This window comes from Xiphophorus hellerii, chromosome 10, assembly GCF_003331165.1.
Source record: "Xiphophorus hellerii strain 12219 chromosome 10, Xiphophorus_hellerii-4.1, whole genome shotgun sequence".
In the NCBI taxonomy this organism is placed as follows: domain Eukaryota; kingdom Metazoa; phylum Chordata; class Actinopteri; order Cyprinodontiformes; family Poeciliidae; genus Xiphophorus; species Xiphophorus hellerii.
In genome coordinates, this window is record NC_045681.1 from 19960918 (window position 1) to 19973183 (window position 12266).

A 12266-nucleotide genomic window follows, 5' to 3' on the forward strand; every position below is an offset into this window, starting at 1 on the left:
AAATTCAGAGCTGAGAAAGTCACGCTCCTTGTTATCTTTGCCTTGTTTCAAAACCTATAAGTTTGTTTTTGATTAACTCTTAACGTCTTTTTTGAGTGGCTCTCTGCATTTTGGCCGTGCTTCAACCACACACTGTGACACAATAATTTGTGTTTTCATTTTATGAATTCAATCACGATGGAACATATTTATAGAACTAGCAGACAGGCAGATTGAAATTCATTCCTGCATCTTTCACTTTGCGCTTTACCAATACGTTTTTCCATCTATATTTATTGTACAAATGATCGAAAATACAATCTACGATCAAAACGTTTACAATTTGATTTGATAAATGCAAATTATTCCAACACCACGAGTTTGTGAAGACGTCGGGAAGCGCTGCTGCGCAGAGCCATCTTTTCAGATTTTATTTTGAAAGGCAGCTCAGCTGAGCGCAACCAATCAGAGTTCACGAAACCAGGAAGGAAGAGTCGCCCATTCAAGACGGTTGTTGCGACAAACTTGAATTCAACTTCCTCGTAGTTCAGTGATGTGGTGCACGTTTTATCGTGTAATTGCTGTTTCTTTTTAAATCTACAAGGACCAAAGTTTACGGAAGAAAAAAAATATAATTAAGGTAAAGAATGACAAAAATATAAAATGGCTGCATTTGTTTGTCTTTGCTGGTGTGAGTTGATGAAATGGAGAGCTCACCTGTACCTCACTTTCAGGATTGTTCATATTGAAAACATTTCTTTCATGTTTCAGCTTCAGTTTATGGCTCAGGTCATCCAGCAGTAAAGAAACACATATGAGGACAGATATGTTTATGTTGTTGCCGCTTCTTGACAATATTGCTGCTAAGTGGGTTGAAATGACAAAGCAGTTTGTGCCTCATATACACATTATGTAATATATATTCATAAATATGTTCTAAAGAAGCGTTGATTTACACCAAGAAAACCTCGTTGCTAAAATGAGTGTATTTGCAAAGAAGTACAGTGCTATTAATTGTTCAGCTTCCTTTCGGCTTTTAATTTAGGGAGTGTTGCAGATTTGTGGTGAAACAGGAAGTCACTTCAGCTTGGAGTAGAACAGCTCAGCCACCAGCTTCTTCATTATAAAGCTCCTTCCTAACAAGTGGAAAATGAGCTTAGAATATTTAATACTTAGTATCTTGCGTAATTACCAGAAAACTACAGTAAGTTATTATTGCTACTCTTTATTTAAGTGACAGACTTTTGGATTTATATTGGTGGAAATGTTGGAAAAATGGTCTAAAAAGCAGCTAATGCCAGCGAGATGAATATCTGTAACAAGTGTTTCTGTCGTGAAAGGTTGTTAATAATTTATGAGCCGAACCTCAAACATGCTTGAGATTAAGAGAAGGCGAACAGAATGAATGAAATAGCTTCCTGTTAAAGGAAACCAGCGCAAACAACATATGATTTGGACAATTTTAGACATTTAGTAGCATTTAGTACTGTAACTGCAGTATAATTGTTGAGATATTTTAGATGTGCACGCCAGATGGAAGTTGAGCCTCTGTAGATCCTTGGAGTCTAAAGATAAATGCTCGCACATAACAGCAACCACATTTATGTTGCATTTTCTCCTTTTCAACGCTGAAAGGCGTCCAAAGGTGGTGACGCTGCACTGCAAAGTGCTGGTGCAGCAGCAGCAGGCTGTCCACTGACAGTCTTGTGCACCCGTGGATCAGCGCACAAGATTATTATGAAGATTTTATTTAAGATTGCGGGACAAATGCCCACCAACATCGCCACTATCATCCCTTTTGTTTATGAAGAAATTGAAGTCTTTCAAGTCTGCTGTTACACTTTCTAAAGATGTAAAAAAACCCATATTTTTCATAAAAGTTACGTTAAGGCAGGGGTGGGCAACTCCAGGCCTCGAGGGCCGGTCTCCTGCAACCTTTAGATGTATCTCTACTGCAACACACCGGAGTCAAATAATGAGGTCATTAGCAGGAGAACCCGACTGCACTTAGGAGGTGATTCAGCTGTTGGATTCAAGTGTGTTGGACCCGGGAGACATTTAAAAGTTGCAAGAAACCGGCCCTCGAGGACCAGGATTGCCCGCCCCTGCCTTAAGGAGTCTTGGACTGGCTTAGTATAGCAATGTAATTTAATCACACATACACCACCAGGTCACAAAAGCACTTTACTTTTATTTGGTAATAGTTTTAAACAGTGTTGTATAGTAACGAAGTAAAAATACTTCACTACTTTACTTAAGTATATTTTGGAGTACTTCATACTTTCCTGGAGTATGAAAATTTTTGATGACTTTCACTTTTACTTCACTATATTTCCGAACTTAATTGCGTACTTTTACTCCGATACATTTTCAATGTGTGGTTTAGTTACTCGTTACAAAAAAGCGAGAGAGAGAAACGCAAGTGTTTTGACCCCACCTACTGATTAGCAAGTAGCAAGTAGGCTACCGAACAAAGTGCCTGGGCTTGTTCATCACCACCAATAGGATACTTCTTCTTCTTCTTCTTTTCTATTATGGCGGAGGGATCACAAGCAACTTTAAGGTGCATACCGCCACCTACTGTACATGAGTGTGTAGAAGCATTACTTCATATCTATTAAATTCTACTTTTTAATTTTGTATTCTTAAGATAAATAAACAATGCTTTCCTTAATTTGTGAATATCTGTTATGTTTCCTTCATTTCCTAATATACCTTTAAGATTCCATTCATGCCCCATATTTCTAACTATTCTCTTTAATTCTTCCCTTTTGAGTTCATTTGACTTACAGTTCATCAATATGTGTTCTACATTTTCTTTCTCTCCACATCTCTCACATTTATCATTATTTTTCCTCCCTATTTTATAAAGCATGTCATTTAAGTAGGTATGACCTACTCTTAATCTACTAATTATTATTTCTTCTCTTCTGTTTCGTTCATTAATGCTTCGAATTCAAACTGACTTTTGTACTTCATATAATCTTCTTCCTTTCTTATCTTCATTCCACATTTTTTGCCATTTCTTGATTTCTTTACTTTTAATTAGGATACACCTGTTTCGCTTCTCCCATTAAACACAAAGCAAGTCTCGCAATCAGTAGCAGTCACATGGAAATTCTATCTTACAAAAACTCCCCGTCCAACTTGAAGAAACACATCGAGGTAACTTCTTATGAAATGGTTATAATCCTCGTGTTTCAGTAACTATAGCTTGGTCACTAGGCACTACTGTATTGTGAAATCTTGACCATAAATGAACTTTGTTTGGCATTGTTTCAGTTCCACACGTGGTGTATTTAGCTTAGGCCTAATGTTGACTGTAGCAGGCTACCTAGACTCCTCTGTTCAAGGGGGGACAGAAGCCATAGCGATAGCAATTTAGACTAAATTTAACGAATATAGGAAAGGCAAGCAAGTTCAAAACCAGGTTTACAGATGCCAATAAGCTGCATTTTCCTCCCAGTTCTTTTTTTCTTTTGCATAATGACCAGTTGTGTGCACCACCTACTGACTGTAGGATTGACTGATTCACTGATTTGTGAAGTAGAGTAATCGTAACAGCTCTTTTTCTTCATGTTGGCCGCATTTTCTGTACTATTTATTTTTCTCATTTTCAGCACTGACCTTACTTGAAGGGAAAACTTAAGGCTTACAAAAACTTTGTATTTTCTGTCCTGGAGGGTATACTAAGAAGCTGGTTCAGTTGTAAAGCAGGTTAAGTTAACCTTGTGCTATAGGTAAAGCACCTAATTTTCTTAACTAAATGATGCCTGCAGGTATATCTATTAGCAGGTTTAATTTTGCCTGCACTTGGTTGTGTACATTATTTTAAGTGTATTTGACAAGTTTACCAAAATATAAAAAATGTCATTCAAACTGCATTTGCTTTGTTTTACTTTTTACTTGTACTTTTCATTACATTACTTGAGTACATCCATTTTTACAGTAATTTCCATACTTAAGTACAAGAAGTTTCAAATACTTTAAGACTTTTACTCAAGTAACATTTCAGTCAGTGACTTCGACTTTTACCAAAGTCATATTTTGGAGAGGTACTTGTACTTTTACTTGACTCTGAGATTTCAGTACTTTATACAACACTGGTTTTAAACCAGGAAATCTCATAATCTCTAACATTCCTGCCTCTGTTCAGATGGGCTACATGACAGTAGAGACAAACAGTCCCACTCTGCTCCACCTCAAGAGATCTCCTGGTATCCGCTCATGGTCTCTTCTCGTCGGTAAGTTTGTCTTTGTTTTTTTTTTGATCAGGTGATCCAGTTGACTTCCTTAAAACCTATAAGCACTTTGGAGTTTCCCTTTAAGTTTCTCTTCAGAATCCCAAACCTTTCGCTTTGCAGGTATAGCCTCTGCAGGGCTGGCGGCTGCGTACTACAGCTCGGGTATGGAAACTCAACTCAATTGTCCCACGTTTGCCCAAAGCAACGACTGACTGCTCACCGTTGCTCTCTGCTTTGCGTGTCGCAGACAGCGTCCCGTGGAAGCTCTTCTACGTCGCAGGCTGCCTGTTTGTGGCCCTTCAGAACATGGAGGACTGGGAGGAGGCCGTGTTCGACAAGACCAGGAAACTGGTAGAGCTCAAGACCGTCAGCCTGTATGCTCTGGTGCTGACAATGTGGAGGAGAGGACAGGAGAGAAGTCAGTGAAACCACTAAGTGTTGGGTGGTTGTGTGGAACGGAAGACTCCATTAGTGTGAGGACGTCACACAACCGCTCTGGACCTCAATGCGTTCTCTCTCTCTTTCAGTCGTGCTGGACCTGACGCAGCTCTGTGACATTTGTGTCGAGGAGGAGAGGGTCCGATACTTGGGGAAGGGTTATCATGTGATGCTGAGGTTGGCAGCTGGCATCTCCTACCCCCTCACCCAGAGTGCCACCGTGGGAGGACGTAGGTAGGCTATCAGCGGGAAATAAAAGAAAATCCAACATATGTCTCTGTAAATAATAGGGACGCAAACAATTAATCGACTTACCATTAACTGTTGATTGATTAAAACTAGTGCCAATCGATTAATTAATAAGCTCCGCTTAGATCTTCTTTTAGTGTTGTAGTTTGGCCGCTATCCAGAAGAGGGCGTCGCGGTGCGTCAGTTGACGCATAGGAAAAAAGATGGCGAGAAAGTGTCCGATCAGTCCGGTGTGGGATGCAAAATTCACTTTATGCCGTTCTGTTTTGAAATATAAACACTTGACAAGATCTTTAGGGCTTATTCAGTCGAGCTGAATGAGGTGAACATAACCCTTTATGTTATGTACATACATACATACAGTACTTTTGCTAATTGAGTGTAAAACCGCCATTGAATTTGGTTATGAAAGTTGTGATGGAGTTCCAGGAACCATCGGTGACCTGGTTCTGTGTGTTGCCTTGCAGTGACGTCGAGGTGGTGGCCTCACTGTTGAAGCGCTTCCTGAGACTGGATCAGACGCAGCAGAAGCAGCAGGATTACGAAGACTACGGAGAGGACGACAGCACAGACTCGGATAATGAGGCAGACTGACTCTAGACTATATGGAACATGCCTTCCCAGTGTATCTTGGGGCCAATTAACTTAAGCCATCACTACAATGCAGACATTGCAGAGAATGAGGCTCGTCACACATTCTGACTGTTATTCCCTTGTTTTGTTTATGCCTTTTACCCTAAATAATGCTTCACACACTGTGGTTTCCGCAAAGATTATGCGTTCTGAACTAATTACTGTTTAAGAGCACAAGTTAGATTATGGATCTAGTGTTGCTCCCTGCTGAGATAACAATTCTTTGTTTGGGAGACGATGGAAAGTGCTTTTTCCCACGGTTTCCTGGACTCACCCAGCTTAGATCCACCTTCTTGAATGTTCTCCTACTCTGTGTCCAAGGAATGCATGTGCAAGACATAACTGAGCATGAGGAACTTATTCCTGGTGACACGATTAGGTCTGTTGTTACTTCATATTGATGTTTAAAACGTTTTTGTGCGAACCAAAGACTTTGTATGTTATGGGTTTTTTTTTAGTTTAATGATATCTGATGGTAATGCCTACAAAAAGAACAAACAAGAAATGAGTATTCTAGAAAGGTTGAATGGTTTTTATTTTGTCGTATTCATTTGCTTTTCAATTTGTTCATCTTTCATTTCTTGACAAACAAAACTTGACGTTCCTCTTTCCTTTGATACACTTATCTCCGCTCACATCAACTTGCATGGAGATGCAGAATCACGCAGAAAAAGAAACATAAGCAACCACTAGCATTCTGTTAGCTTAGCATTCATGTTTGGAAGTTGTAATCCCAGATAGTCCAATGCTTAAGCTGAAATGAGCCTTGAATCTTTCATGGCACCATTTCCTGTACACAGGCCTGGATGGCATCAATAATCCGCTGTAGTGGAGCCGCTACAGGGCTGGCGTGTTCTTCGATCCACTCATCGGCCGTAGAGTCTGGATAAAAATTTACCATCTCTTTTCTCACGGCTTCCACCATCTTCTGTAATGTGTCCAAGTACCTGAGACGTAACCAGAGAGAAGCCAAACAATAAGCTAGACTAGACGGAGCAACCGCTCGTCACCGTTCCAACCATTTAAAATGCTTACAGTGAGGCTTGGTTGTGAATGTGCATGGAGTTTAACGGGTTCACCATCTTCCTCTGTCTGTGGTACGGACTGAACCAACCCCTTACAAACCTATAAAAGCACAACAAACGGTTCTTCAAATGTAGAGAAGAAGAGAAATTGTCCAGCCTTAAACATGTTAAAGGAAAGTTCACTGAATTGAAAACCATTTTCTCAACACGTACTGAAGCTAAGGTTAGCAGCAAGATGTAAACACTGGCCTTGTTTTATGGTGGGAACAGCTATTTTGTGGAGTTCGGAAGTAAAGCTGTTTTTTTATTACTGTTTGTAGATTTGAGGTACCGAAAGCAGATTAACCACGTTGTAGTTTCGACTGAAATCTGCGTTTATCGTAAGCTAAGCTAGCCGAATGCTAGCGGTAGCTCACATTTATAGTAGGAAGATGAGATTCTCCAAATTAAATTCAGCAGAAATCAACTGGAATACTAACTCGGAAAATTAGAGTTTCCTCACAGACGCTAACAGCAAAATGGCGGCTGCGTGAATTGAAAAAGTAAGCAGTTTCTTACTGTATAAGTTACAGTTAGCAACCATTTTTTCCTCCGCTGTTGCTATGTAACTTATCAATTCCCTTGTAGTACATGGTATTGTACAATTTTTGTTAATCAAAATCCTTGCTACAATGTTTGAAAGCATAAAATGCAGGTAAACACATTGTTATTGCCCCTCTGTGTTTGCAGTGGGAAGTTATTTCACATTATGACTTCTGAGACAAATCAAACGTCGCTTTCTTGTTTGATGAACAACAATATTCTTGGCAAAACGACAAAGCAAATTCCCGCGAAAACTGAAGACAACTTACATATTGCTTTCAAAAAATCTTAAATCTTCTGAGTTGAGCAGCGAATTTATCTCAACGATTAATTCTGCCAGCCTCCTGCCTGGGAACAGTGACTCGCCAGTGGAAGTCCTGAAAGTCACACAGAGAAACTCTTGACGTAGAGTCGGACCTCGTGGTTTGCTAAACCCGTGTTGGACCTCACCTCTCCATGGCTTCCATCTCCACTGAAGACACTCCCAGCATCTCTGTTACGTTTCTGTGAGCCTCAGTGCTGAATTCTCCATGGTTAAGTGTCTGTAGACAGGATGCTAGGGAGGGGAGAGCCACGGGAAGCAGCTCACACAGTACAGACAGGTGGTCGTACCTGTTGGTGGGAGAAAGGGAAATACTGAATTAGAAAATCGAGAACTGAGAATTTTTTTCTCATTTTGTCAACTCCCAACCACAAGGACATATTTTATTGGAATTTTATGTCAGACCAATGCAATAAGACACATCAAATAATTTGCTTGTCTCTTGGCAAAACGTGAGTAAGGAGGTGTAGATATTTTTCCGAACCACTTCCTCTGATTCTTACCGCTGCCAGCCTGTGATGGCGATGCCCCTCATGTTAATGGCAGCAGACAGAGAAGCAGCCACCTTTAACCACTGCAGATGATTATCCACATGTCTTTGGGTGCAGGTCACACAGGTGTGAACAGAAGTGGAGCCTTTGAAGGAGCTGGCTGCCCACAGATCGGACATACCAGCGCCATGGTACTTCTCCAGCAAAGACACTGAAAACACAGTCAGGAATGTTTGATTCGAGGCGTCAATGGAGTTCAGTTGACCTTAATAATCTAAATTAAAACTAAATTGAAAATGTTTTCATTCATTTGCAATGTTTTCGTACCAGATAGTTCTGTAGACCCGGTTCGATTACGAGCCAAACTGGCAACATTAGTTACGTTTTCTTACTTTCACAGATTGGGGGCACAGGTTTTTCAAACAACATGAAAACCTCTGAAGAAGACACTGACCTCAACTTCCTTCTTCATGAAATTTAAACAAAAATCAAGTAGCATCAGATTTTAGCGGTTGTAGGATTTCGCTTTTGTCTTTGGTAAAAGACAACTGGCTATTTCCCCTGCTAGCATTAGATTCGCACAATTGTTTTCTTTGTATTTACCCAGAATGGTCTGCGCTTTAGTCCACTTCCTGTGTTAGCCATCCGATTCACATTCATATATACAGTACATCCGAACATCACCAGAGTTCACTTCTACTGAACCAAGACGTAGGTTTGGTTCAGCTGATTGTGTGTTCACACCTCCACAAACAAATTGGACTTTCAAGACAACTGTTAGATTAAAGCGGACTAAACAGGGCTGGTGTTAATGCATTCTCTGTTATCAGTTCTAACTTGGTGGTGGAGATTTTTTCATTGCTCCAATTAGAGAATTTGAAAGATAGAAGTTTAAGGAACACCAAACTCATGATTCTGAGGAGTGTCAGGAGAAGTGTCTTACCAGTTTTATCCACGTCCAGGTTTGGGGTGTAGTCCCATAACATAGGCTGAACTAGACCTACTAATCCACTTGCTGTCATGGGGGAATCAAATCAAGAAGGGTTTAAATGAAGACATGTCCAATCACGTGGACTGAAGAGAAAAATACAGCCAACAGCATTTGAGATGTTGGTGATTGGCTGAGTTGGACGGAGCGTTTCCTCCTCACCTTTCAACGTGTCGTGGCTCATGTCTCTCATCATGTCATCCCACATTATGATATTCATGTCAGGCCAGGCCTCTTTAATAGCCTTGGCAATTTTGGTCACATGACGGAGGAAAAGATGTTCCACTGAGCGACCGGTTGAAGCCAGCCAAAGCTTGGAGTCCTCCCCTTCTCCAAGAGTGTAAACCTTAAAGTATTTAAAACGGGAACACGTATGAGACAAAGACAGAGAGCTTAAAGCCTCCAACCATAGGAAGACTCCTACCTCATCTGCCCCTATGTGGACTGTTCTTAGATGTGGATGCAGCTCAACCACCTGCCTCAGCATCTCCATCACCAGCTTGACTCCTTCCTCTTTGTGGGGATTAAGGGTGCCAACGCAGTGAGGGACCTCTCTAAGGGGCCACAGGGGCCTGTGCTTCAGCACAAACTACGCCAAGGGGGAGATTAAAAGCTTAAACAACTTCAGAATATACAATGTAAAGAGACAATTTGAAGGGTTTGCCACACCTCCATATGTCCAAAAGTCTGCACTAGCGGGATCACCTCCATGCCTCTTGCTTTGGCAGATTCCTGAATGGACAGCACCTGCTCTCGGCTAAAAACACGACACGACATCGGTGAAGTGATGAAGGTATGAAATACTGGCTAGCAAACCACGATTAAAGAATTTACTTACGCTGTTCCATATTTTGTCATGCTACAGCAATAAGCTTTTTTTTAATTGACTAATAAAAACCCTAAAGTAAGAGCAGAACTGTGAGGTGGAAGGAAACATTTTCAGTGCTATTTATCAGTAAGATACCAATGTGAATTTCATTATTCAGGCCAGTTTTCTGACAAAAAAACCCTTACCCTACTCTGTATTTGTCTTGTCTAAATCGTATAATAACTTTAATAAAATCACTAAAATCTGATTTGTAACATGACAAAACACAAAAAACTTTTAACTTTTGCAATATATCATGAAGTTACATGAAATTGGCTGCCTGTTATTAGGGCCGCGACTAACGATTAATTTAGTAATCAATTAATTTAGCGATTATTCTGATTATTAGTCAATTAATCGGATTGAAAAATTAGCACATTGCATGGAAAAAATTTAAATAAAGAATTAAAATTCGTTTTAAATAAGAAAGTAAACATTTCATTGTCTGTTCCAATTCCTTTAGGGGATTTGAACAGGGTGAAGCTGAAACTATTCCACTTGATGAAATGTGGCTAACACATTTGCAGACAAAAGTGTTTCTATTTTTATTGCAAAATGTTTATACATATTTAGTGAGGTTCTGGTTTAATTACTGCTCTGAGTGGTTTTCTTTGAGTCTGTATACTCCAGTAAACGATTAATTGATTACTAAATGAGTTGACGATTATTCCAGCAACCCTACTCATCGCGATTAATCCGATGAATCGTTTCGGCAATGATTACTATATGAAATTATAAGGCAGATATAAAAAAAAGCTGTGTGGATCCAGTGACACCCTGATCTGCACCTGTAAGCGGGCTGCGCTGTGGCTTGCAGGAGCTGCAGCTCTCCCTCGTAGGGGAACATGTCCTCATACTCCACCAGCAGGCCGTCCACTCCCAGCCGAGAGAAGAGCTCGATCAGCTGAGGAGGTGCAGCACAGTGAGCAGGAACGACTGAGCAGGTGTGTGAATGCCAGAAGAACGAGAAGGCTCACCCTGTGAAGGTATTCAACCCGTGGTGGGGCGCCTTTCAAATCCAAGTGGACCAGTTTCTTTCCTTTGGGCCACGGTGGATTCATTCCGCCTGCAGAAAAATGTGTCCAGGCATTCTTAACGAGTGTCTTGCATGTTGATTATGTGTGAAAATTTAACTTGTAATAAACGCGCAACAATATGTTTGTGAACACACTTTTTGTACTGGATACGTGTTATTTTGCCCTTTTACCATTTTGTACATCGGCTGTTTGGGTAATACCTTACCAGCTCCTTTAAATGTGAAATATAGCTAATACAGTCAGTGATGGAAGTATTTTTCAGTATGGAAGTGTGGTTTTATGACTCAAGAAACTGTTCCGTACAGGGTTCAGCACCGGAACAGAGTGAAATACAGTACTATTTGAACATAACATACAATTTATGTTAGACATGAGACGTGAGCTTTTTTATGATTGTTTATGGTCCACAGTTAATGAAAAATAATGACCTACAAAGAAAACTGACAAATAATAGTTTATGCGCATGGTGAGAAATTGTTAGTTAATGAGAACAAAGCGGAAGAAACAATAAGAGAAACAAGAAGGTAAAAAATGGGACCCGACCCAAAGCCGTAAACGACGCAAGAAACAGTTCGTGTTTTTGACGCTACTGGGCTTCCGTATTGGACTTTATACCCGCTCTGACAAAGTATTTTTAAAATAATTTTCTACAATATGCTCATAGTCCACCGTACGGAAATCTGTCACGTGACTACAATAAATAACATCTGTAGCAGGAGATCGCTTATAGAGTCCTTATATTTTATAACAATTTGGGGTCAGATTGTTAAATAAATGGAAATGATGTTTAGAAAAAAAATTAGTTCAATCAAATGGTATCATACAAAAGCCTGGGTCATTTTCTGTGTATTTATATCCATAATTAATGACAATGTGTAAGTATATATATATATATATTTACACACACACACACACACACACACATATATATATATATATATATATATATATATATATATATATATATATATATATATATATGTGAAATTCATTGGTAATAAAGAATTTCTTCAGGAAAAGAATATAGAAGCATACGGGTTAGACCCAAATGGAGACATACATCTTCGAAGACCTAGAATTAACCAATCGACCCAGAGCCCCTCAAAGGTCCGCTTCCTTTTCTATTTCCGGTCAGTATAACCTACCTTGTCAAGTAGCACCTATATGTCTAAGAGGCTTGCCAGCCAGTTTAAGAAAAACTCTCTGATAAAATGCGAGCTCCGTGCAAGGCGTTTAAGATTGGAGCGTGTGTGGTTCAAAGAGTTAAATTGGTCAAGAAAGGAGCTCTCAGCTTAAAAATCAAACCTCTGTTTGCTTCCTCTAGCTGCAGCGGAACTACTCTGCACGTGGACCAATGACAGCAAGGCTTTCTCTGCTAGGAGAGCCAATGGGGTGGGCCGACACAAGCGC

The 12266-nt window shown here is 40.1% G+C and overlaps 2 protein-coding genes across 4 annotated transcripts; one reads left to right on the forward strand and one right to left on the reverse strand.

Moving 5' to 3' along the window:
- The first annotated feature begins 463 nt into the window (after nt 1-463).
- cybc1 (cytochrome b-245 chaperone 1) lies at nt 464-6070 on the forward strand. 2 transcript variants are annotated; one of them, XM_032574947.1, is made up of 6 exons: nt 464-619; nt 4136-4223; nt 4344-4385; nt 4471-4641; nt 4751-4895; nt 5378-6070. In XM_032574947.1, the coding sequence occupies exons 2-6, from the start codon at nt 4136-4138 to the stop codon at nt 5502-5504; spliced, it is 573 nt and encodes a 190-aa protein (XP_032430838.1). In that variant the 5' UTR covers nt 464-619; the 3' UTR covers nt 5505-6070. The 2 variants fall into 2 exon arrangements, with proteins under 2 accessions (XP_032430838.1, XP_032430839.1); XM_032574948.1 differs by lacking the exon at nt 464-619 and adding an exon at nt 2100-2122.
- On the reverse strand, nt 6061-12195 carry hexd (hexosaminidase d). Of its 2 annotated transcripts, none has more exons than XM_032574940.1 (12): nt 12162-12195; nt 10797-10885; nt 10608-10723; nt 9621-9708; nt 9376-9540; nt 9114-9297; nt 8907-8978; nt 7976-8174; nt 7601-7762; nt 7420-7527; nt 6579-6668; nt 6061-6490 (listed from the first exon to the last, which is right to left on the reverse strand). In XM_032574940.1, exons 2-12 carry the CDS (start codon nt 10878-10880, stop codon nt 6319-6321), a joined length of 1440 nt encoding a protein of 479 aa, XP_032430831.1. In that variant the 5' UTR covers nt 10881-10885; nt 12162-12195; the 3' UTR covers nt 6061-6318. The 2 variants fall into 2 exon arrangements, with proteins under 2 accessions (XP_032430831.1, XP_032430830.1); XM_032574939.1 differs by having other exon boundaries at nt 12002-12176.
- Nucleotides 12196-12266: the final 71 nt, after the last annotated feature.